The sequence below is a fragment of the Neoarius graeffei genome, chromosome 25, assembly GCF_027579695.1.
Source record: "Neoarius graeffei isolate fNeoGra1 chromosome 25, fNeoGra1.pri, whole genome shotgun sequence".
Taxonomy (NCBI): Eukaryota; Metazoa; Chordata; class Actinopteri; order Siluriformes; family Ariidae; genus Neoarius; species Neoarius graeffei.
Genome location: NC_083593.1, coordinates 22,820,701 through 22,844,476, shown reverse-complemented (window position 1 = coordinate 22,844,476; position 23,776 = coordinate 22,820,701). Strand labels below are relative to the sequence as shown.

At 43.5% G+C, this 23,776-nt stretch overlaps 1 protein-coding gene across 8 annotated transcripts in view; it reads left to right on the top strand.

The window, feature by feature from the left end:
- The window catches only part of LOC132873613 (uncharacterized), a 145,058-nt gene that overhangs the window by 104,379 nt on the left and 16,903 nt on the right, over nt 1-23,776 (top strand). For 5 of the 8 annotated variants that reach the window (XM_060909341.1, XM_060909344.1, XM_060909342.1 and 2 more), the window contains one exon: nt 12,697-12,878. In XM_060909341.1, coding sequence (XP_060765324.1) covers nt 12,697-12,878 — 182 coding nt within the window. Of the gene's footprint in view, nt 1-12,696; nt 12,879-16,615; nt 19,558-23,776 lie in introns of those variants that run through there. The other 3 variants (XM_060909340.1, XM_060909339.1, XR_009651580.1) reach the window with 3 other exon arrangements.

Here is a 23,776-nt window from a genome sequence, read left to right as displayed (position 1 = left end):
AGGTCTTTCAGATGATTGTTTGCTAGGACTGGATTTCTTTACTAAAGGTTCTGTCATGCTTGACTTCATACAAAATACAATGACATTTCTACCTCACATGCAGGTCTTCTTAACACAGGAATACACAGTAAAGCATACAGAGGCAATGCATACTTTTATCTTGTTACAGACTATGCAGCTTTAAAGTCCATTCTCACTAACCACACTCAAAACAACAGCAAATAAGATGGGGGAACTTTCTAGCTGAATTCCAGTTTTCAGTAATACACTTACGAGGGGAAAGAAACTACACTGTTGACATATTGTCAAGAGTAGATCCTAAGAAAGCCATAAAAATAGATTGCCCAACCCTTCCTGACTCAGACTACGATGTCCCAAGGGGTCTTCAAGAAAACAACAAAGCAAATATACTTCCCCTCCCTTCCCCCAGAAAGTTGAATAGAAAGCCCTCCCTTTGTTCCAGGTAGGAAAAGACATAAAGGGTTAGACAAACAAGCTCACAGTTATAACAATAACATTTTACATACATTGCGTGAGGTATTTATAGTAGAATCACAAAAGAAAGCTCAAATTATGTATGGCTACCTTGAAAAATTGTACAAAATATTTTCAGTTATGTCAATTTTCAATAATCTTCAGAGATTATCTAAGTCAGATCATATATTACATAATGTTCCTTTAGTGCATGCAATGATTGATAAGTTGGAGAGACTTGTTTCTTTTTATTGGACAAACGTTCTTCTAAAATGTTACAAAGTCAAGATGAAGACACACGATATCTTTTGATAATTAGTGCTGCCACAGACACAAAAAGTAAATTTTACTGGCTAATATTGTGCAAAGCTCAATGAAGCCAACCAGTAAAATTCCTCATTTAGGGGATAAGTTAGAATGTGAAAAGAACCTACAAAAATGACTGTTTTCATCTTTGGCACATGAAAGGTTACTTTATTTAGATGGATTTGCATGTCTCTCATCGTTACAAAAAATGAATGAGTTTAAACAGTATACCAAAGATGACATTTTGAAAGTTGCTAGATTAAATCCAAGATTTGAACTAACAAAAACACAAGGGAAGTTTATTATACAAGCCAAATATGGCCATTCAGTACCTTGTCCCAATTTTAAGTATCAAAAACTGATGACAGAGAAAATGCCAGATTTATTTATCATGGCACAAAAATGAACCACATCTCTGACATTAAGAGAAAGGGTACTTATATGCACGTACACACTAGTAACGATGTAAATTACATCTCAGCAAAAAAACATAAATATGAGATTATCACAAAATTAAAGGCTAAATCTATGATCAAAGACGGTGTACAGCATTTAAGTGTCACCAAATGAAATTTTGATCCCAGACATTATTCGTAGAAAGTACATTGCGGATACTATAGAAATAAAGCCGACACCACATTATAGTACCAAGTGTCAAGGTCAATGAACTCTCTTTAAAGGAGAAGCTCAACAAAATAAAACAGCAGTTCACCAGGTAACAAAAAATAGGGATAACTTCCCTAATTTAGCTCAAGAAATAGACCTTATTATCCTAGATCTAAACTCACACCTTCACAACTTGAAACTAGTAGCTTAAGAAACCAATGAAAAACATTTCATACCACATTCAATATACCTAACATTCAAACTACACAAGAGTACTAACGACATAGACAAAATCACTTATCAAGCTGAGAACAGTGGCTTTGCAAAAAAGTCCCTGATAGAGCATCAGAATTACTTGATATTATGGATTATTTGCAGAGAAAACTATCAAATTTCTGATTTGTGTAATTGGAGCAAGGTCACTGACCTTATCCAAGTTGTCATGGTTGATATTCAACAAAGATTTCATCCAGCAATTCACATACATAGAGACTTGATAGAGAAATTATGTAACATCCCTATTGACAAATCACACTGTAAATATTATCAACAAGTTATTATTGAAATTTTAAACACCTTGGAATCAAATTTCATTCATCATAAATTCAATCAAAACACTATTGCAATTCGGGAAAAAAATTATTCAAAATTTGAAATAGTTACTCATCATATCCTATTACAGATATATATATCATGCATTTCTACAGTAAAATCTCTCAAATCAAACTACGAAAGTAAAGCCCAGCTGCTCTTACATGTACTTAGAAAATAAAAGATAATTCAAAAGCACAAGATGGTTTCATAGAAATAAACAAATAACAACTATTGAACACCAAACTTTCAAGCGCCGAGTTAGAACATGTGAGCATTCATAATAGGTTCCAAATGGAAAGAGGTTCAGACCATACTTACATTCAGGCTACAGGATATTTTAACTATAATTTATCACTTTGGCACGCTAACTGCATATCAAAAAAAGCATAAATTGGCCAAGCTGTACCAAATATTGTCAGTAGATACATACCTAACCCAAAAGAAAGAAAAATATATTGCATCCCCATTAAATAGATATTTCTTTTTGGAAACTGAATTCCCAGTAAACATTGCACAAAACAAGTTAATTCTATGTTGGAGCACAACAAAATTACTAAAAAAAAATGGAGTGCATTTATATATGCTGAACAATAAAACACTATTCACCACTGACAATCTGCCACAAAAGGCATTAGATAGCATACTGGACAATTTAGGAAAATCATTAAGGTTCGATGCAGGCGTTTATAAATTACAAAATTACTTGATGGCAGTAACAACTAGGGCATATAGAAACCTTCAACCAGCTATAGATAGGTCTACACCTAATATACAGTACAGCACAGAATGCCAAGAGGAAAACATCAAACATAAACCTGCCAAGCGCATAAAAACACAAAAGTTGAAGGACCTTATGAAGGACTTATTTGACAAAGATAAAATATTGTTAAATGACAGTAATTTACATGTAAAAACCCTGCAGTACCAACAAAAGATATGTGCATTAAAGCCATGATACATCATTTGCAAACCAGAATGCTGCCAGATGATAAAAATTTAGCAAATGTGCTATTGGCATAAAGCAGCATTGATTTAAAACATGAAAGGTTACTGTTCAGATTATTATTATTGTTATTATTACAGTGGGGCAAAAAAGTATTTAGTCAGCCACCAATTGTGCAAGTTCTCCAACTTAAAAAGATGAGAGAGGCCTGTAATTTTCATCATAGGTACACTTCAACTCTAGGGGTGTTCACACGGCAACTTTTACTCCGGTGTAGCACCGGGGCTGCCCCGGTAGAGCGTTCACACGGTACAAAGTTATACCGGTGTAGCCCCTGAAAGCTGCTTAAACCGGTGCAAATCTAACCCTGCTCGGGAGGTGGTTTAAGAAATTTACTCCGGAGTAAATGCTAGTTTGCGGGGCAGCACCGATATAAAATGGGCCGTCTGAACGCTACAGGGGTAGACTCGCTACGCGTGAGGAGAGTTGATTACATAAGGGTATTGCATAATTTGCATCCTGGTATTTTGCGCTTCCAAAATGGCGAATATCAACAACAACAGAACTGCGTGTCTTCCAGTGTTGCCAGATTTGGCAGTTTTAAGTGCATTTTGGCGGATTTGAACATATTTTGGGCTGGAAAACGTCAGCAATATCTGGCAACACTGGTGTCTTCATCCACGTTGTTTTCCCGGCGCTTGGTGATGCCATGACAACCGGGAAAAAGAAGTACATTTTCACGCATGCGCATATTTCATTTCCGCATTATTACTATCGGAAATGATAGTAATAATGATAGGAAATGATAGTAATAAAGTTTTTGCTACTATAACACGGTCGCAGAAACTGCCGTGTGACCGCAAGTGGGGCTGCACCGGTGCTAACACGCTTCTCTCTAGTAAGCAGGGTTGTGACGTGTGAACGCTGCGCAAAATTTACACCGGTGTAAGATATATCGCAACAAAATACATCGGTGCAGCATCGATGCAAATATGTGCCGTGTGAACACCCTATATGAGAGACAGAACGAGGGGAAAGAATCCAGGAAATCACATTGTAGGATTTTTAATGAATTAATTGGTAAATTCATCGGTAAAATAAGTATTTGACGCGGTACGCGGTGGTCCGGATCACCGTATTTTCCATACAAAACGAGGGCATTAATTAATTATTTTTCCTGGATTGTGGTCCGGTTCACCGTATGCTGTATTATATTACGATATAAATAAAAACTTACCAAAATCATACTGTGTTTGTCATTTAATACGAGTTTTTTTACAAAGTCGTACATCATTTATTTTTTCTCAAACCGGAAGAGAAATGCATGCGTAAAACACACGCGCAATAAAAGATACCAGTTCTAACGCATGTAAAAAAGCGGGAGCTGCCACGAGGGAAGTGAAAAATAATTTTACCAACTTCACAGTAAGACTTTTTATTTGTCTTCTGAACTTGGTGGTCCGGACCACACCTGAAAATGGCGTGGTCCGGACCACAACGGTAGTCCGGACCACCGCGTACCGCGTCATTTGGTCACCTACAAACAAGCAAGATTTCTGGCTCTCACAGACCTGTAACAACTTCTTTAAGAGGCTCCTCTGTCCTCCACTCGTTACCTGTATTAATGGCACCTGTTTGAATTCGTTATCAGTATAAAAGACACCTGTCCACAACCTCAAACAGTCACACTCCAAACTCCACTATGGCCAAGACCAAAGAGCTGTCAAAGGACACCAGAAACAAAATTGTAGACCTGCACCAGGCTGGGAAGACTGAATCTGCAATAGGTAAGCAGCTTGGTGTGAAGAAATCAACTGTGGGAGCAATTATTAGAAAATGGAAGACAGACAAGACCACTGATAATCTCCCTCGATCTGGGGCTCCACGCAAGACCTCACCCCGTGGGGTCAAAATGATCACAAGAACGGTGAGCAAAAATCCCAGAACCACACGGGGGGACCTAGTGAATGACCTGCAGAGAGCTGGGACCAAAGTAACAAAGGCTACCATCAGTAACGCACTACGCCGCCAGGGACTCAAATCCTGCAGTGCCAGACGTGTCCCCCTGCTTAAGCCAGTACATGTCCAGGCCCGTCTAAAGTTTGCTAGGGAGCATTTGGATGATCCAGAAGAGGATTGGGAGAATGTCATATGGTCAGATGAAACCAAAATAGAACTTTTTGGTAAAAACTCAACTTGTGTTTGGAGGAGAAAGAATGCTGAGTTGCATTCAAAGAACACCATACCTACTGTGAAGCATGCGGGTGGAAACATCATGCTTTGGGGCTGTTTTCTGCAAAGGGACCAGGACGACTGATCCGTGTGAAGGAAAGAATGAATGGGGCCATGTATCGTGAGATTTTGAGTGAAAACCTCCTTCCATCAGCAAGGGCATTGAAGATGAAACGTGGCTGGGTCTTTCAGCATGACAATGATCCCAAACATACCGCCCGGGCAACGAAGGAGTGGCTTCGTAAGAAGCATTTCAAGGTCCTGGAGTGGCCTAGCCAGTCTCCAGATCTCAACCCCACAGAAAATCTTTGGAGGGAGTTGAAAGTCCGTGTTGCCCAGCAACAGCCCCAAAACATCACTGCTCTAGAGGAGATCTGCATGGAGGAATGGGCCAAAATACCAGCAACAGTCACTACGTTTACATGCACATAGAGAGAATCGAATTTCTGCCATTGCTCGACTGAAATCGAAGTTCAAAATGCCATGTATACACCTTAATTCGGCTGAAATTGAACCGAACTTGATTTCTTGGAATCGAGCTACACGACCTAGTTTATGCGATTTCTGCCGAGCTACTTAGTGCATGTAAACCCTATCGAGCTACGTATTCGAGCTACTTACTTCAGCACTGCCCCTTCCGGAAGTGACGAGTGACGAGACCACAAGCGGGAAACACAACAGCCTCGGTCGGCATGACAACGGCATGAATCTTTTCTTTTTGTGGCATTGTTTGCACTGTTAAAATTTAGCTCACTTACTGTATCACCAAATACATCTGTACAGCTGTTGCATAGCTGTGAATTGTGTCGAAAAAAAAAAACAGCCTCGGTCGGCATGACACTTCACCTTAGTCGCCCACTTTATTAGGAACACTTCTGTTCGTACATACAAACTACAAACACTCTTCTTAGAGTTTAGAGTTTATTTTTAAAAGGGACAGTGTACAAAATTAAACATTATCCTTGTGGTAAGGACAGATGTCTGTACCAGGTTATAGCAGTACATGCTAATTTCCGCCTGTAGTCACTTTGTTTACACTCTCGAATAGCTCTTCTTCATGACGACAACCGGAAGTGTACCAACACGATGGGGCGTGTAGCGCCACCTGTGGCTCGGGTGCACAATGCACCTCATAACAATAGCTCGATTTAAACACTGCATGTAGGATTGGATTTCCCTGGCACCCTGCTGGGACCTTCAGCTCGATTACCGACAGCAGCTCGATTTGGATGTGCATGTAAACGTAGTCAGTGTGTGAAAAACTTGTGAAGACTTACAGAAAACGTTTGACCTCTGTCATTGCCAACAAAGGGTATATAACAAAGTATTGAGATGAACTTTTGTTATTGACCAAATACTTATTTTCCACCATAATTTGCAAATAAATTCTTTAAAAATCAGACAATGTGATTTTCTGGATTTTTTTTTTCTCATTTTGTCTCTCATAGACAATATACCTATAATGAAAATTACAGGCCTCTCATCTTTTTAAGTGGGAGAACTTGCACAATTGGTGACTGACTAAATACTTTTTTGCCCCACTGTATTATTATTATTATTATACCAACACAAAGTCTATACAATATAATAAAACAAAACAGACAATAGACAAAGACAATAGTGTATAGATAGTAAATACAAGATATGTGTAATGAACAAAGGAAAGAGATAAATTTTTAAAGTGCAAAATAAATCCTTAAATGATTTGTAGTATAGACTGTACAAGTCAAAAGTTTGTACACCCCTACTCATTCATAGGTTTTCCTGTATTTTGACCATTTTCTACACTGTAGAACAATACTGAAGACATCAAAACTATGAAACAACATATGGAACATATATGGAATTATGTGGTAAACAAAAAGTGCTTAAAAAAAGTTTCATATGTAATGGAAACTTCTAATAAACACTTCAGAACACTTAGCAGTTGTCTTTTCAGTTATTTATTAGAGTAGATCATATAAAACAGAGATATAAAACAGGAAAAGGAAAGAAGATGACACCACCTCAGGTGATGCCAAGAGTGCGCACTCTGAGTTGTGTCTTAGTGGCTGTTATCTATTATACTCTAAAGGCATTCACCTACTGTTCGTGTCTGTATGCGATTGGCTCGAGGCTTGGCCTTGAAGTTAGACATCGGCTCTTTGTTAAAGCAGACAAACCGGTGTGCTCTAATTAAGTGCCGCGGACGTGTGGTCAGGCATAAACAAGGCAGCCTGCTTATCACCAGCCGGTAAGCCAAGGACACAGAAACACAGAGAATAGGAATATTCATTCACTAAATTTCCTTCACACATATTTTAGATTCTCAGTACATTAGGCCACTTGAGCTCAACACACAGAAACACAGAGAATAGGAATGTTCATCCACTAAATTTCCTTCACATTTCCCCCCTTTTTATCCTACAGGATAATAATTGCTAAAAGAAAGAAATGTACACAATTTCAGTGGTAAGAGTTCCCAGAGAGATTCAACTTAAAACGTCATTGAGTGTACAGGGATAATGCTAAGGCTGTTTTGTAAGACATAGACGTCTTAAGTTAATGCTAGCAAGCTGTATACATAGATCAGGAAACAATAGAACAGAAAAACAACCACAAATGAGAGTGTTTTAAGCAAGGGCTAATTTCATATCAGCTGTGCTGACGTTGTCAAACGGTGGGTTATAGTCTTCGTGTGGGTTTGGAGGCCAGTCAGGCAAGTCATCTGGGTCTATTTTCACCATCTGATAACCAATATTTGTCAGCTGCCTCTGAAACACAGACATACAACATTGACAGAAAACAGGGAGCAAACATAGCATCACAATCACTAAGCCCAGGACCAGTATGGTGGATGGAATCAGAGTCTTTCATCCACTGAACCAACACCATCAGCTGTCTTTAACTCCTCCATGTTCATCTGCTCGTAATTGTTCAGCAACCTTGCGCATCTTGTTCAGTGCCTCAGTGATGTTACCGAGCTAACCCTTGTCCTTCTTGACATTTGTTGGTGCTCAGAGGGCGGGCACGCCCTATCAGCCCTCGTCCCACTTCACCAGGACTTGGAGGAAACTCGAAACCCTAAGACTTATCTATCGGCTAGACACTAAAATACTCTTCCCTATTGAGGGTGCATGCGTGATTGATGTGATACTTGCACTGTTCCATGCAGTGATGCCTTTCTTCCTCACGCGCTTTAGTCAGCGTCCAGGTCACTTAGGCCTTCCTTTTCCTCCTGCTCAGTCGGTTCAGGAACCCTCCTGCAGTAGCTAGCGTGGATCCACGTCACTCTGCCTGTGGCCTTCACTGCCATTGGGGTCGTGAGCAGGACCTGGAATGGGCAATTCCACCGTGGCTTGTTCCACTTGGTTCGTCGGAAGTCCTTCACCACTATCCAATCTCCTGGTTGTAGATCATGCAGAGGTCCCTCAGCGGGCTTGGGAAGCACTTCTTTTACCTGTTTGTGGATAGATTTCAAAGCAAAGGACAGCGTTGCACAGTAATTCAACATTGCATCATCACACAGTGTGGTGTCCGGCAGTGTTCCTTGGGCTGGCCCTATCCCCGTGTTGGGTATTCGTCCAAACAGAATTTCAAATGGGCTTAACCCATGTTTAGGCCTAGTTTGCATCCTCATTTGTGTGAGTACTACAGGGAGGACCTTTGTCCATCCTAGCCCTGTTTCTGCACAAGCTTTGCTTAGTTTATTTTTAAGGGACCCATTTTCCCTCACTAAGTGTCAGTTCAATTAAGTCTATTTGGAGACGATCAAACAATTTGTCTGGTATTGGGTGTGCTGCTTGAGTTAGTTTGATACCTTGACCTGCATTATGTTGTGCACATATCAAGCATTGCTTGCAAAATTTCGCAGCATAATTTGAAAACCCCTTTGTGAACCATCTCTTTGTTACTTCTGGTACCATCCCCCCTTTTGACACATGGGTGAGCCCATGGGCCAATTTTGCACAGAAAGGGAACATGTGTTTTGGTAGACAGGGACGGCCCGAGGGACAAACCTAGGCCAAGTTTGCAAAGATACAGCCGGTCTGTTTCCAGACTAGTCTCTTGTTGTGGGTGGCAGTGCTTTGAAGGTCTGCTAGCTGTAAACAGGGGGTGGAAACCTGAGGAAAAGCAAGGTTAGAGGGTGAACTGGAAGCTGAGGCTGCACACTTAGCTGCTGCGTCCGCCCTGGCATTTCCTTGAGACACAAGATCAGTATTGTCAGTATGGGCAGCACACTTGCACACAGCAATGGCTCTAGGGAGTAGAATAGCATCCAACAACTCAGAGGCCAGTTCATGATGTGCAATGGGAGATCGTGTGCTAGTGAGAAAATTTCTGTGTTTCCAAATGGTGCCAAAATTGTGCACAAAGCCAAATGCATACCTGCTGTCCATAAAAATATTGACAGATTACCCTGCAGCCAATTTGCATGCCTCGGTAAGGGCACAGAGCTCTGCGGCCTGCGCCGACAGGTTTGAAGGCAGACATGACGCCTTGAGGACCTCGTGATCTGAGACTACGGCAAAACCTACTTTGTTCTTTCCTGTCTCTGGGTCTTTGGAGGCTGAACCATCCACATTTTCCAAAGGGTCGCTCTTTAAGTCTGCCCTGGGGGAACAAAAATCGTTCGTGAGAGCAACACAGTCATGTGGTTCTCCATCGTCCTCTGTAGGGAGAAGAGAGGCAGGATTCAGAACAGAACAATGTTGCACAAATGATGTTAGGCATATCAAGTATGACAGTGTTATACTTTAACCATCTCTGTGCTGACAAATGTGACATCTTTTTTCCCCAACAGAAGCAGGGAGACAGCATGTGGGACCAAAAGGGTGAGGTTAGAATACCCCACAATATTTCTGGAAGCAGTTACCGCCTTTTCAGCTGCAGCAACTGCACGCAGGCAAACAGGAAGTCCAGCCGCCACTGGGTCCAATTTGCTGGAGAAGTAGGCTACAGGTCTTAATCTATCCCCGTGCTTCTGCAAAAGAACAGGTCATGAAACCCTTCTTTTCATCTACAGCAGGGGTGTCAAACCTGATCCATAAAGGGCCTTGTGGCTGCAGGTTTTCATTCCAGCCATGCAGCAGCACACCTGACTTGGCTCATTCAATCAACTGAACTGTCTTCACACAGTCAAATACTTGCAGCCACATTAAAGGGTGGGTGTGTCAGTTGATTGAATAAGCCAAATCAGGGTGCTGCTGCATGGCTGGAATGAAAACCTGCAGCCACACGGCCCTTTATGGATCAGGTTTGACACCCCTGATCTACAGTTTGAACAAATGGTTTATTGGGGTCAGGCAATCCCAGAGTAGGTATGGTCTACAGAGCGCTCTTTAGGGCCAGGAATGCTTCTTCAGCCTCTGGTGTCCATACGACAGGTGACGAAGCGGTGAGGGACGAACCATGCATGAGCTCTCTTACTGGGCTTTCCAGGATGGAATAATTCAGAATGAATGCTCTGCAATAGGAACACATACCCAAAAATGACAAAACTTGTTTCACAGTGATCGGCTTGGGAATTTTCTGAATAGCTGAGACTCTGTCCACAGACAGTGTTTTCCCCTCCCCAGTGATGTTATGCCCTAAGAAATGCACCTTCTGTTTTGCAAGCTGTAGTTTTGTGAGGCTAGCCTCATGACCCTCCTTAGTGAGGTGTCGCATTAGCATTACAGTGTCATCTTCACCCTGAGCTTTAGTTGGGGCACAAATCATTAAATCGTCAACATGCTGCAGCAAAGCCGATCCTGGTGACAAAGTTAACGAAGCGAGGCTGTCTCCGAGGCACTGGTTGTATATGGCTGAGGACTCGCAGTAACCCTGGCACAAATAAGTGAAAGTGTATGGACGACCATCATACATAAAGGCAAACCAGTATTGGCTGTTTTATGTAGAGGAATAGAAAAGAACGCATTTGCTAAGTCCACCACTGAAAACCACTTACTGTCAGCGGGCACCTGGCCCAAAATGGTGTATGGATTAGGGACGTCAGGCACGTGTGGAACAACCGCAGCATTGACTGCTTGCAGATCTTGGACAAACCTCCACTCATCAGGCTGGGACAGTTTTCTTGCCTTCTTAACTGGGAAAATAGGAGTGCACACTGGAGAGTCTGAGCAAGGGACAATTACACCTACCTTCAGCAACGAATCAAAGACCGGTCTTATACCTGCGATTGCTTCTGGTTTGAGTGGGTACTGGGTCTGTCTAGGCCTGAAATCTGATTTGGGGGTGATCACCACTGGTTCAGCATTCTTTATTAGGTCTACATCATGTTTACCCTTTGCCCAGACGGAATTTGGAACTCCCGCCAATTTAGGGTGCACCTCTGCTGGAGTTATGGCTGTGGAAACAGAGACAAACAGGCCACTATGGCCGGGGTCCCCAGGACCCTGGTCATCAGTGGCTAATATTATGCTGCGCTTAACATGCACACACACAGCATGACTTTGTTTGTAGACCCCAAGCCTTTGGCAAAACAACACACTAGGAGCCTCTGTTTGGGACCATTCATTGCCATTGGCTGCGCACTTCTTGACCCATTTCCCCACGTCTTTCCAATGAGCAGCTCGTGGCTTTGCTAATGAGACATGGGGTATGGAATTAACGATGTCAAAGAAATCATGCTGGCAGCAGCCGACCTCAGAGTCCTCTGACACGAGGCCATGCATTACATGTTTGAGAACACTGCAATGAACATTGATGCAGCTGTTCAGACAATGAGTAAGATGAACCTGCGCAGCGCTATAATGTTTAGACCAATATGTAGTTTTGAGGGTCAATCTTTCACGTGTATGGGGGTCTGCAAACCAAGTCTTTTCAAACTTGACATCTTGCCCTTGGTGAACATATGCTGTGCAATGCAAATCTTCCTCTTTCATATGATCTGTGTCAGCTGATGAGGTGTTCAAGTGTGCGAGCTGTACAAGGTGTTTGGGAATTTGTGTGAGTTGGTCTACCAGAGCCGCCAGACATACACATACAGGGGGCTTCCAAGACCATACTGCACACTGCACATTTCACTTACTTCAATAGTTAGTCCATCTTGAGTGGACATGAGATTTACTCCTAATTTGCACATTAAATCACGTGCTAACAAATTTACTGGACATGTCTGTGAGATAAGGAATGAGTGGGACGTAACTATTCCTCCCTTGCTTTTACATGGGAGGTTGACTGAGAAAGTTTCGGTTACAGGTCGTCCTGAGATGCCCATCGTCTGAATAGAATTTGAGCCGAGCAGTGGGTCTACTGAAAGTGCCCCATGTTGTATGACTGAGTATCCTGCTCCAGAATCTACTAAGAAAGTCAACACATGCCCACATACAGTGAGGGGCATACAAGGGAGTTTAGAGAAGGGAGTAGTTGTCTATTTTAACAAACTTAATGCAACTTCAGGTGTATCTACCTGGACTGATGTATCGGGCGTTTCTGTGTAGTCTTGCTGTTGCATGCAGGTGCTGCTACTAATGTGTTTAACGTTATGTGAATGTTCCTGTCTATGTGTATGTGTATCATCAGGTGTGTGTGTGTTACCTCCCCTGTTTTCTGTGCAGGGCCCATTCCCGGAGTCTGCCCGTCAGTCTGCTTTGCTGTACTCCTCACAGGGCCTCTGTTTGCTACTGTGGAGACAATCTCGAGCAATGTGTCCCTTCTGATTGCAGTGGTAGCAGGTTGCGCCTTTTATCCAGGACGGGTCACCCCGGCAGGGCTTTACATTGGCACCTGCCAAATGCAGGTAAAATTCGGCTTTGGCGGGTAATGACTTTAGTCCCACTAGCCACTTTGGCGGGTGGTTTATTCTGTGGTATGACAATATATTTTAATTGTAGTTTTCTCTGAAGGCATCTGATATAATAAACGCATTGCAATGTAATATTACGCGCCTACAACTCCCAAGAGCACCTGCATAAACATTCTGACACAACATGTTAGAATTGTTTAGAATGTTCGTTAACATCTCAGATAAAATCAATGATACGGTAACCTGTGGTTAATGAACGAAGCAACAAAGTTGCTGACGACTGACAAGCGCATGATGTGGCGGCATAGAGCTGGAGTTTCAAACCCTGCTGCTCAGGAAAAAAGGGGCAGAGATGAGCAGGGCCGGAGGCAGCATTTTAAAATTACCGAGGTCCGTGATGTGCAAAGTGCGCGCCAAAAAGTGTTCGACATATTTAAATGAGAGGGGTGAATTACACGCCACAAGAGATCTATTCCTGAAATTACTTTTAATAGTGTTTGAACTGAATATCATCTCATCTCATTATCTCTAGCTGCTTTATCCTGTTCTACAGGGTCGCAGGCAAGCTGGAGCCTATCCCAGCTGACTACGGGCGAAAGGCGGGGTACACCCTGGACAAGTCGCCAGGTCACCACAGGGCTTGAATATCATCAGTTTTGAAAAAAAAAAATCATGTATGTGGCAAGAGTAAGAATAATTTAAGCTTGTTTAATGGTTTGATCTGGCCCAAGCAATGAGTACAAAAGATATCTTAACCATGTAGTCTATGTAACTAAGATACATTAACAATCTGGCATCCATTACACCTACACACAAAAAAAAAAATTCTGGGAAAAAAATCAGTATACACCACCATGTTTTAGGCAAAGTTATCCAAGGCAAACATAAGTTGAAACTTTCCACTCTATTGTTTTAGCTTATCAAATGATTTATTTTTAAAATCACAAACAAGGCAGGCTACAACTGCGCTGCTTCGAAAATGTAAATTCAACAGCTTCATGAAAGTGTGCTGATGGTTACCATGAAAAAAACGTGTCTGCTGCACTGCGTTCCTCCCCCAAGTCGCGCGCTCATTCGCTTCTGTGTTCTTGGTCTCAGAGCCGCACGCATGAAACAGACACAGAAGACAGAATCAACGTTTAACATAATTAACAATGCACTTTTTACGGAGACGTTTTAATGTTATTCTTTATTTTTTTATCCAGTTGAATATTTAGCGTACAAATGTATTTTCAGTTCTTAAAGGACCCATGGCATGGTGGTTTGTTGATGCTTTAAACAGGCTCGTGGAGGTTTCCGGATGTTATATCCGCAGCCTTTCTCGAAATGAACCCTCAGCACGTAGATATAGCCTCCTGGGAGAAAGCCCCATTTCAGCCCTTTTCCCAATGCATCCTTTTGCTAATGAGAAGCATGGAGGCGGGGAAGGGTAAAGGGTGGGGGCGGGCCATGGGGGGAGGGGGAGGGGCTTGACCAAGCTGCGCACACACATACTCGCTGCTATCAGCGCCTGTAGCCACGCTGCTAAGACAAAACCCCGTTCTCCCTCGGACTCCTTTCGTAAACTCAACGTGACACAGAGAACAGAGAGTGAGAGTGTTCGGAGTGGTAGTTTACGAATGTATAATACCCTAGGCTTGAACACGCACTCCATAACCAAAGAGGATAGAAGCAGCAACTACAGCAACATATCGCTTATCCAACAGAAGACATGCATTGCAGAGCAATAGTCAAACATAAGCTCATAAGTTACAGTCAATTTCCAGACTAAACTCAGTTTAACAGAGCATGCTGCATGCTTTTTGGTTTTGTAGCGCAGAGTACCTGGCTAACTGCAGGAAGCGGTTAGCTGCACGGCTAATGTAGCCATTGCAAGGCTAACGCACCGATTTTAAAACATGGCAAAACGACTTAACAGTTATACACTTACTTGTTCGCTGTTTGTGGCTGATGCAGCAGGGATGCTTGGTACGGACCCAGGCTTCAGTGACAGTTGATGTGCAAAACCTGCCCTGTACTGTCCCAAGTTGTGGAAACATTCATCAGGTAAATGCTTCCGACAAACATACACCATCTTAGGTAGACTCGATGGCGTATTATTGGAGTAAATAAAATTAAGCCACTGCGTCTTCAGGGGCTCTCCCGTCGGCAGTAAAAACAGACTCCTTTCTGTGTTGTCACATCCATGTACAGCGCAATTTCCATGTTTTGCTCGCTTAGGTGGTGCCATGTTGTTGTGTCCTCTATGGTCTCCTCACTACAAAATTGAAGTGACGTATCTATGGTGGCAACTTTTGAGCTGGGCGGGCAATCCATACAGTGGGTGGGAATCCAGAGGGGGGGCGTGGGGATCATCTCCCTTGCTGACGTAGTAAAGAGAAGAGCCTATCAACGCGCCATTTTGACACGCCATTCTCAAATGTTGACAAAGGGTGGGCATAGTTTGGTTTACACATTATGACATTTCTAGCCACTGGGGTGACTTAAGAAGGTCAGAGGAACTCGTTTTAACGTTAAAAAACCTCAGAAAGTGAAAATTTCATGCCACGGGACCTTTAAAAATGACCAAGGTCCGGACCTCGGTGGCCTCATAGCTGGCTACGGCCATGGAGATGAACAAGACGCTAATAGGAAGATAAGACAGTTCAATGACAAATGGAAGTTCGGGCGAGATTGGCTAGTTCATAGCAAAACCGAAATACCATGTACTGCGAAGACTGTAGAAAGTATGGCAAAGACAGACACCAGCAATTTTAAACTCGAAACTATAAAGGACCACGAAAAGTCAAATGCACACATTGGTACTATAACATCAAAACCGGTGAAGACAGCTGGTTCACTACAGGACAGAATTGCTTTCAAATCCCTGGCTGTCATGAAGTCGGCTGAGCTGGAGAGGATGGTGCTGCTGTTTAGAAACGATCACACGATTGGAAAGAAGTTGATCTCGGCCCAGCTATCAACTTATGGCCTGCTGGAAGCCTCAGGTCACGAAGACCATTTTTCATGGACCATTCAGACTCATCTGATGATGAATGTAATGAGGACATTTAATGTCTCTCTCTCTACACATGTTCACACACACACACACACACACACACACACACACACACACACACACTATTAATAGATAATGCATAATATACATAATAATACTTGATAATACACATAATAATTGCATATCAAAACATCAAATGTTCTTCAATGATAAATGTTTTGAATTGGACTTTTAATATTAGAATCAGTTCAGTTGTACTGAACGTTATTTTTCATATTATACAATATTTCATATTGTAAGGGGCTTGAATTTGAGTTCAATAAACAGAATACTCTGTTTATATTTTTGTCTGAATTGGTTGCATGTTTTCATATAGGGAGCTACCTTAACACCACTGAATACCTGAGTGCTACTTTATATGCTGCCATTCATAATTAAATCTAGATCTTCCGAACTTTAACGTATCATGTTGAAGAAAAAACTGCAATTTCCTGGCAACAAAATTGTGGCTACTGAAAAGGCTGAATGGCTAGTGACTCGGGAAAACCACTAGCCACAGTGGCCATTGAGCAAAAAAGTTAATGTAAAGCCCTGCACCCCGGGTCATCCTGCCTCGGCCCCTACCTCGACCTCTTCCTCTAGGCCCAGGCTGAGCAGTCTGGAGAAGAGTGAGAATGGCGGTGTGTAGGTCTTGGTCTCTTTTTGTTGATTTTGTCTTCTCCTTCTCTTTCAGCAGCCTTTCTGCGTGTGCAGCATACTGCTCGATCTTGGTGAGGCTCAGGAGTGCCCTCTACTGCAGCCAGGGTCACAGGCCTGGTCAGGCCACTGTGTTCCTCGTGCGTGGCAGTGAGACGAGCGAGAAATGCTGACACCACTTCACCATCTTCTTGCTTACACATACTGATCTTAGTCATGTCTATGTTCAAGGGAAAAGCTTCAATCAGACGAGCACAGAGAGCAGTGAAGGTATTTCTATACTCACTATTGCCATCCGCTGGTTGGCTTCTGGCCACTCTCTGGAAACCTTGCTCCAATCTATACCCATCTTGGTCATGAGTAGGCGGCGAAGTTCATGGGTGGTTGGTTGGAATTCTCTGCAAAACATCAACAGTTCATTACCAAATCTCTTTCCTCCTACCTCTCTCACATTGGGAAGGGAAACCATGCACTCCTTCATGTCAGCTGTCATCCAGGGTCTGTGGACTAGAAGCTCCAGCTCCAGCCACTTCCACCATTGGAAGATGAAGGACTTCAGACTTTAGGTTACGGCCTTGTGGACCCACTGGTGAGCATGTGGTCAGGTCCAGGAAGGTGCCTCTTCCGTCGCCATACACAAGACCGGATCTCGTGTGTGACGGAGAAGCGAGGAGAGACGCTGACGCTCGAGGCGGCTGGTAGGCTGGCAGAGATTCCAGAGGCTCAGGTGTTTTTTTTTTTTTTTGCTTTGTCTCAACTTCTCCCCCTTTCTGTGGGTGAGGCGCTTGTGGGAGTGATGCTCCGCCTTGCTGAGGAGGCAGTGTGTGTCAGGGTGGTGGGGCAGACTCCAGGTCAGGGTCCATCTGAAATTTCAAACACTGAGAAGAGGGTGAGAGCCCTGCCTGTCATTTCTCTCTTTTGTACTCTCTCTTAGGTGTTTCTTCTTTCCATGCAGAAAACGCCCTCCAGTCCCCTAGGAACTTAACATTATCTGCAGACTCTTCTTTTTCCTTCCGTTTCAACTTTTTTCTAACTGTTCTATCTGCCTGGGACTAAAACTGCCCTTCTCAGGGAATCCTGTCCTTTACCCATATGTCAAACTGTGCCAAACAATCCTCGCCATACGAGGTTTTCATAAACTGGATGTTTGGGCTGTCATAGGAACACCCAATTCTTATTATAGCACATGTAGCCTCAGGCTTACTTGCTTTTTTCTTTTCTTTCTGTAACTTGCCGTTTCTGTTCCCCATTGTACCCTGTTATATCAATAGGTTATGACAACAATGGCTGAGTTTCTTTACTAGGATCACAAGAAGAATAGGTTGGACTATGTCCAAAAATGCGACACAATAATCCTTTAGGTATGTTCTTATTAGTAAACAATTTATCTGACATTTACCTTAAGCTAAAAGTAGGCATCATTTAGCACAACAACCTCAAAGACAACTCATGCATGTGTACAAGATCTATTTCTCTGTTTCAGAATTTGGAGGACAGTACTCTGTTAATTCATCACTATTTTGCGTGCACACCGGTATGTCTTGGCGACTTCATGATCAAACCTCTCTATCCCATTCCTATGATGGGCCAGTTGTTCACACAGAACAAAGGGAGCAAGATTCAATTCTTTCCCAGTTACAGATCGCTGAACGTGAATCCATCGAAACATGCCCCCTTATTTCACACTCTCAAGTAGGTGAGCCGTTACCCAGTCATCACTTAGGTGGATTTTTCTCATACACAACCCACTAAACTACTCACGGTTTATTGTCTCAAAACTGTGTTTTATCCGTTTCTGCAAACATATTGATGGTACCACAGCTTAGCAGTCCTCCTTGACTAGGACAAATTTCTGTCCATCTCTTATATCAGGATTCCTTGACTAGGACAAATTTCTGTCCGTCTCTTACATCAGTCTTTAAATACTGTTTCCACTAATTTCTTTACACAAGAATGCAAAATTATCACTTACTGGTTTGGTGAGCCCTGACTGTCTGGTCTCTCATCCGAGTTTTCAGCTCCGCACCATGGCCTTGGGAGTGTCCTGTCGTCCAAGGATCAGATGCGTAGAGCCCACTCAGGGACGCCAAATTGTAATGGAAGCTTCTAATAAACACTTCAGAATGCTTAGCAGTTGTCTTTTCAGTTATTTATTAGAGTAAATCATATAAAACAGAGATATAAAACAGGAAAAGGAAAGAAGAAGACACCACCTCAGGTGATGCCGAGAGTGCACACTCTGAGTTGTGTCTTAGTGGCTATTATCTATTATACTCTAAAGGCCTACTGTTCGTGTTTGTACACGACTGGCTCGAGGCTTGGCCTTGAAGTTAGACATCGGCTCTTTGTTAAAGCAGACAAACCGGTGTGCTGTAATTAAGCGCCGTGGACGCGTGGTCAGGCATAAACAAGGCAGCCTGCTTATCACCAGCCGTTGAGCCAAGGACACAGAAACACAGAGAATAGGAATGTTCATTCACTAAATTTCCTTCACACATATTTTAGATTCTTCAAAGTAGCCACGGTTTAGCCCCCCCCCAGGCTACAGGAATGAAAGACAGGACAAGAAATAAAAGGGATACAAAAAATTATCCCTCACTAACCAAAAAAAGACAAAAAGCAGGAAAGACAAATCAAAAACAGATTTAAAATGAAAAAAAAAACCTTGTCATACTTGTACAATGATTGTGATGCAAGAGAGAGAGCAAAACCCCATCATCTCCCAACCACAGTGTTTGTGTGGCCTATCAAGATCGCAACATTCATTGGCATGCAAAGGTCTGGACTAAATCTGCTGCATGCTGGTGCAAAGCTTCACCAGCCCAGGCACTGCCCCAGCTCAGCCCATTTGAGCCGCCAGATGCAGTAATGCACAGCACCGGCCACCCCATGCCACACTAGCACCCACCCACCGCCAAGCCATCCACTGGGAGATGGCAGAGCATCTATATATATACAGTGCTCAGCGTAAATGAGTCCACCCCCTTTGAAAAGTAACATTTTAAACAATATCTCAATGAACACAAACAATTTCCAAAATGTTGACAAGACAAAGTTTAATATAACATCTGTTTAACTTATAACGTGAAAGTAAGGTTAATAATATAACTTAGATTTCACATTTTTCAGTTTTACTCAAATTAGGGTGGTGCAAATATGAGTACACCCCACAACAAAAACTACTACATCTAGTACTTTGTATGGCCTCCGTGATTTTTAATGATAGCACCAAGTCTTCTAAGCATGGAATGAACAAGTTGGCGACATTTTGCAACATCAATCTTTTTCCATTCGTCAACAACAACCTCTTTTAGTGACTAGATGCTGGATGGAGAGTGATGCTCAACTTGTCTCTTCAGAATTCCCCATCGGTGTTCGATTGGGTTCAGATCAGGAAACATACTTGGCCACTGAATCACTTTCACCCTGTTCTTCTTCAGAAACCCAACAGTGGCCTTAGATGTGTGTTTAGTCATGTTGGAAAAGTGCACAACAACCAAGGGCATGGAGTGATGGTAGCATCTTCTCTTTCAGTATAGAGCAATACGTCTGTGAATTCATGATGCCGTCAATGAAATGCAGCTCCCCGGCACCAGCAGCACTCATGCAGCCCCACGTAAGGACACTGCCACCACCATGTTTCACTGTAGGCACCAGGCATTTTTCTTTGTATTCCTCACCTTTGCGACACCATACAGTTTTGAAGCCGTCAGTTCCAAAAACATTTATCTTGGTCTCATCACTCCAGAGTATAGAGTCCCAGTAGTCTTCATCTTTGTCAGCATGGGGCCTGGCAAAATCAAGGCGGGCTTTTTTGTGCTTGGGCTTTAGGAGAGGCTTCTTTCGTGGACAACACCCATGCATGCCATTCCTCTGCAGTGTACACCGTATTGTGTCACGGGAAATAGTCACCCCAGTTTGGCTTTCTACTTCTTTAGATAACTGCAGTGAACTTGCATGCTGATTTTCTTCAACCCTTCTCATCAGAAGACGCTCCTGTCGAGGTGTTAACTTCCGTGGACGACCTGGATGTCTCTGTGAGATGGTTGCAGTTCCATCTTTCTTAAATTTTTGTACCACTTTTGCTACAGTATTCTGACTGATAAGTAAAGCTTTGCTGATCTTCTTGTAGCCTTCACCTTTGTGGTGTAAATAAATTATTTTCTTTGGGGAATTCTGAAGAGACAAGTTGAGCATCGCTCTCCATCCAGCATCCAGTCACTAAAAGAGGTCGTTCTTGAAGAATGGAAAAAGATTGATGTTGCAAAATGTCGCCAACTTGTTCATTCCATGCCTAGAAGACTTGGTGCTGTCATTAAAAATCACGGAGGCCATACAAAGTACTAGATGTAGTAGTTTTGTTGTGGGGTGCACTCATTTTTGCACCACCCTAATTTGAGTAAAACTGAAAAATGTGTAATCTAAGTTTATATTATTAACCTTACTTTCACGTTATAAGTTAAACAGATGTTATATTAAACTTTGTCTTGTCAACATTTTGGAAATTGTTTGTATTCATTGAGATATTGTTTAAAATGTTACTTTTCAAAGGGGGTGTACTTATTTACGCTGAGCACTGTATATATATATATATATAGAGAGAGAGAGAGAGAGAGACAGACAGACAGACAGACAGACAGACAGACAGACAGACAGACAGATAGATAGATAGATAGATAGATAGATAGATAGATAGATAGATAGATAGATAGATAGATAGATAGATAGATAGATAAAACTTTATTGATCCCTTTGGGAGGGTTCCCTCAGGGAAATTAAGATTCCAGCAGCATCATTACAGATAAACAGAGAAAAGAAATAGAGAAAAACTTCTAGATAAATTAAAAATAAATTAAGTATTTACATATACAAATATAAAAGAATAAGATATGGGGAAGAGAGGAAGGGGGAGAGGGGAAAGGGGGGAGAAGTGGGGTTAGGGTAAGTGTGTGTGTGTGTGGGGGGGAAGCAGGAAAGATATTGCATTTTATATTGCACATTATATTACACATTGTCCGGTATTGCTTATTGTTAGCCTAGGCTAGGCTACTGCTCCTTCCCATCCTCTGTCCTCCTGTTACCCCTCCTCCCACCCAGAGAGGAGTTGTACAGTCTGATGGCATGAGAGACAAAGGAGTTTTTGAGTCTGTTCGTCCTGCACTTGGGAAGGAGCATTCTGTCACTGAACAGGCTCCTCTGGTTGCTGATGACGGTGTGCAGAGGGTGACTGGCATCATCCATGATGTTCAATAGTTTGCCCATAGACCTCTTCTCTGCCACCATCACCAGAGAGTCCAGCTTCATGCCGACCACAGAGCCGGCCCGCCTAATCAGTTTGTCCAGCCTGGATGTGTCCTTCTTGGATGTGCTGCCCCCCCAGCACACCATGGTGTAAAACAGGACATTGGTGACCACAGACTCATAGAACATCCACAGGAGTTTCCTGCAGATGTTAAAGGACCGCAGCATCCTAAGGAAGTATAGCCTGCTCTGTCCCTTCCTGTATAAGTGACTGGTGTTACTAGTCCAGTCCAGCTTGCTGTCCAGCCACAGCCCAAGGTACTTGTAGGAATCCACAGCCTCCACCTTGACTCCCTCAATCAGAACTGGTCATGACCTTGGTCTGGACCTCCCAAAGTCAATGACCAGCTCCTTGGTCTTCGAGGTGTTGAGCTGCAGATGGTTCCTGTTGCACCACAGAGCAAAGTCCCTCACCAGGCTCCTATACTCCTCCTCTCTGTCGTCACTGATACAGCCAACGATGGCTGTGTCATCGGCAAACTTCTGAATGTGACACAGCTCCGAGTTGTAGTAGAAGTCCTTGGTGTACAGGGTGAAGAGAAGAGGGGCCAGCACCGTGCCCTGGGGTGCTCCACTGCTGCTAATTACAGTGTCAGACGTGATGTCCTTCAGCCTGACGTACTGCGGCCTGTCAGTGAGGTAGCTGGAGATCCAGGTGAACAGGCAGGGGTCCACTCGCCTCCTGTTCAGTTTGTCCTGAAGCAGTAGGGGCTGAATGGTGTTGAAGGCACTCGAGAAGTCCAAGAAGAGGATCCTCACTATGCCATTTCCCTTATCCAGATGCGAGTGGGCTCGGTGTAGCAGGTAGAGGATGGCGTCTTCCACACCAACACTTGCCCAGTATGCAAACTGCAGACAGTCCTGGGCATGTTGTACCTGGGGTCTGAGGAGGCTGAGGAAGAGCGGCTCCAACGTCTTCATCAGATGTGAAGCGAGCGCCACAGGTCGGAAGTCGTTCAGCTCGCTGGGCCGATTCTTTTTGGGAACTGGAACGATACATGATGTCTTCCAGAGGGTTGGCACTCTCCCCAGCTGCAGGCTGAGGTTGAAGATGCATTGGAGTGGTTCACCCAGTTCAGCAGCGCAGGTCTTCAGTAGTCGTGGACACACCTTGTCCGGGCCTGCTGCTTTCCTGGGGTGAAGCTTCCTCAGTTGACCTCTGACCTGGTCTGCAGTAATGCATAGAGGAGTCTGTGTTGAGGTGGGGGAGGAGGGGGCTGCTGTGATGACTGGGGGGAGGTGTGTTGAGGGAAGAAGGAGAGATAGCTGCAGTGAGGGAGAGGGTGGGGGGGACGTGGGCTGGTTGAACCGATTGAAGAAGTCATTCAACTTGTTCGCCCTCTCCACTGTCCCCTCAACGACTCTGGTCTTTGTATTGTGGCCTGTGATGGTTTTCACACCTTCCCAGACCTCCCTCATGCTGTTCTCCTTCAGCTTCTGCTCCACCTTTCTCCTGTAGCTGTCCTTAGCTTCCTTCAAGTAGCGTTTCACCTCCTGCTGTATTGCTTTCATCGCCTCCCTATCCCTGCTCCTGAAGGCAGGGATGTCTTCCTGTTGAGGACAGCTTTGACTTCCTGTGTTACCCATGGCTTGTTATTAGGGTAACACCGTACAGTCTTAGCGGGGGAGACCACGTCTGCACAGAAGTTGAGGTAATCTGTTAGACAGTGTGTCAGCCCCTCTATATCCTCACAGTGTGGGCTACGCAGCACATCCCAGTCTGTGATGTCATAGCAGTCTCTGAGGGAATCTTCCATTTCAGGGGACCACCTCCTGATGAAGCTAGTTGTTGCAGGCTGCCTTTGAACCAGGGGGGTGTACTTCAGCTGTAGAAGAACCAGGTTGTGGTCAGACTTCCCTAATGGGGGGAGGGGTGTGACTCTGTATGCATCCCTCA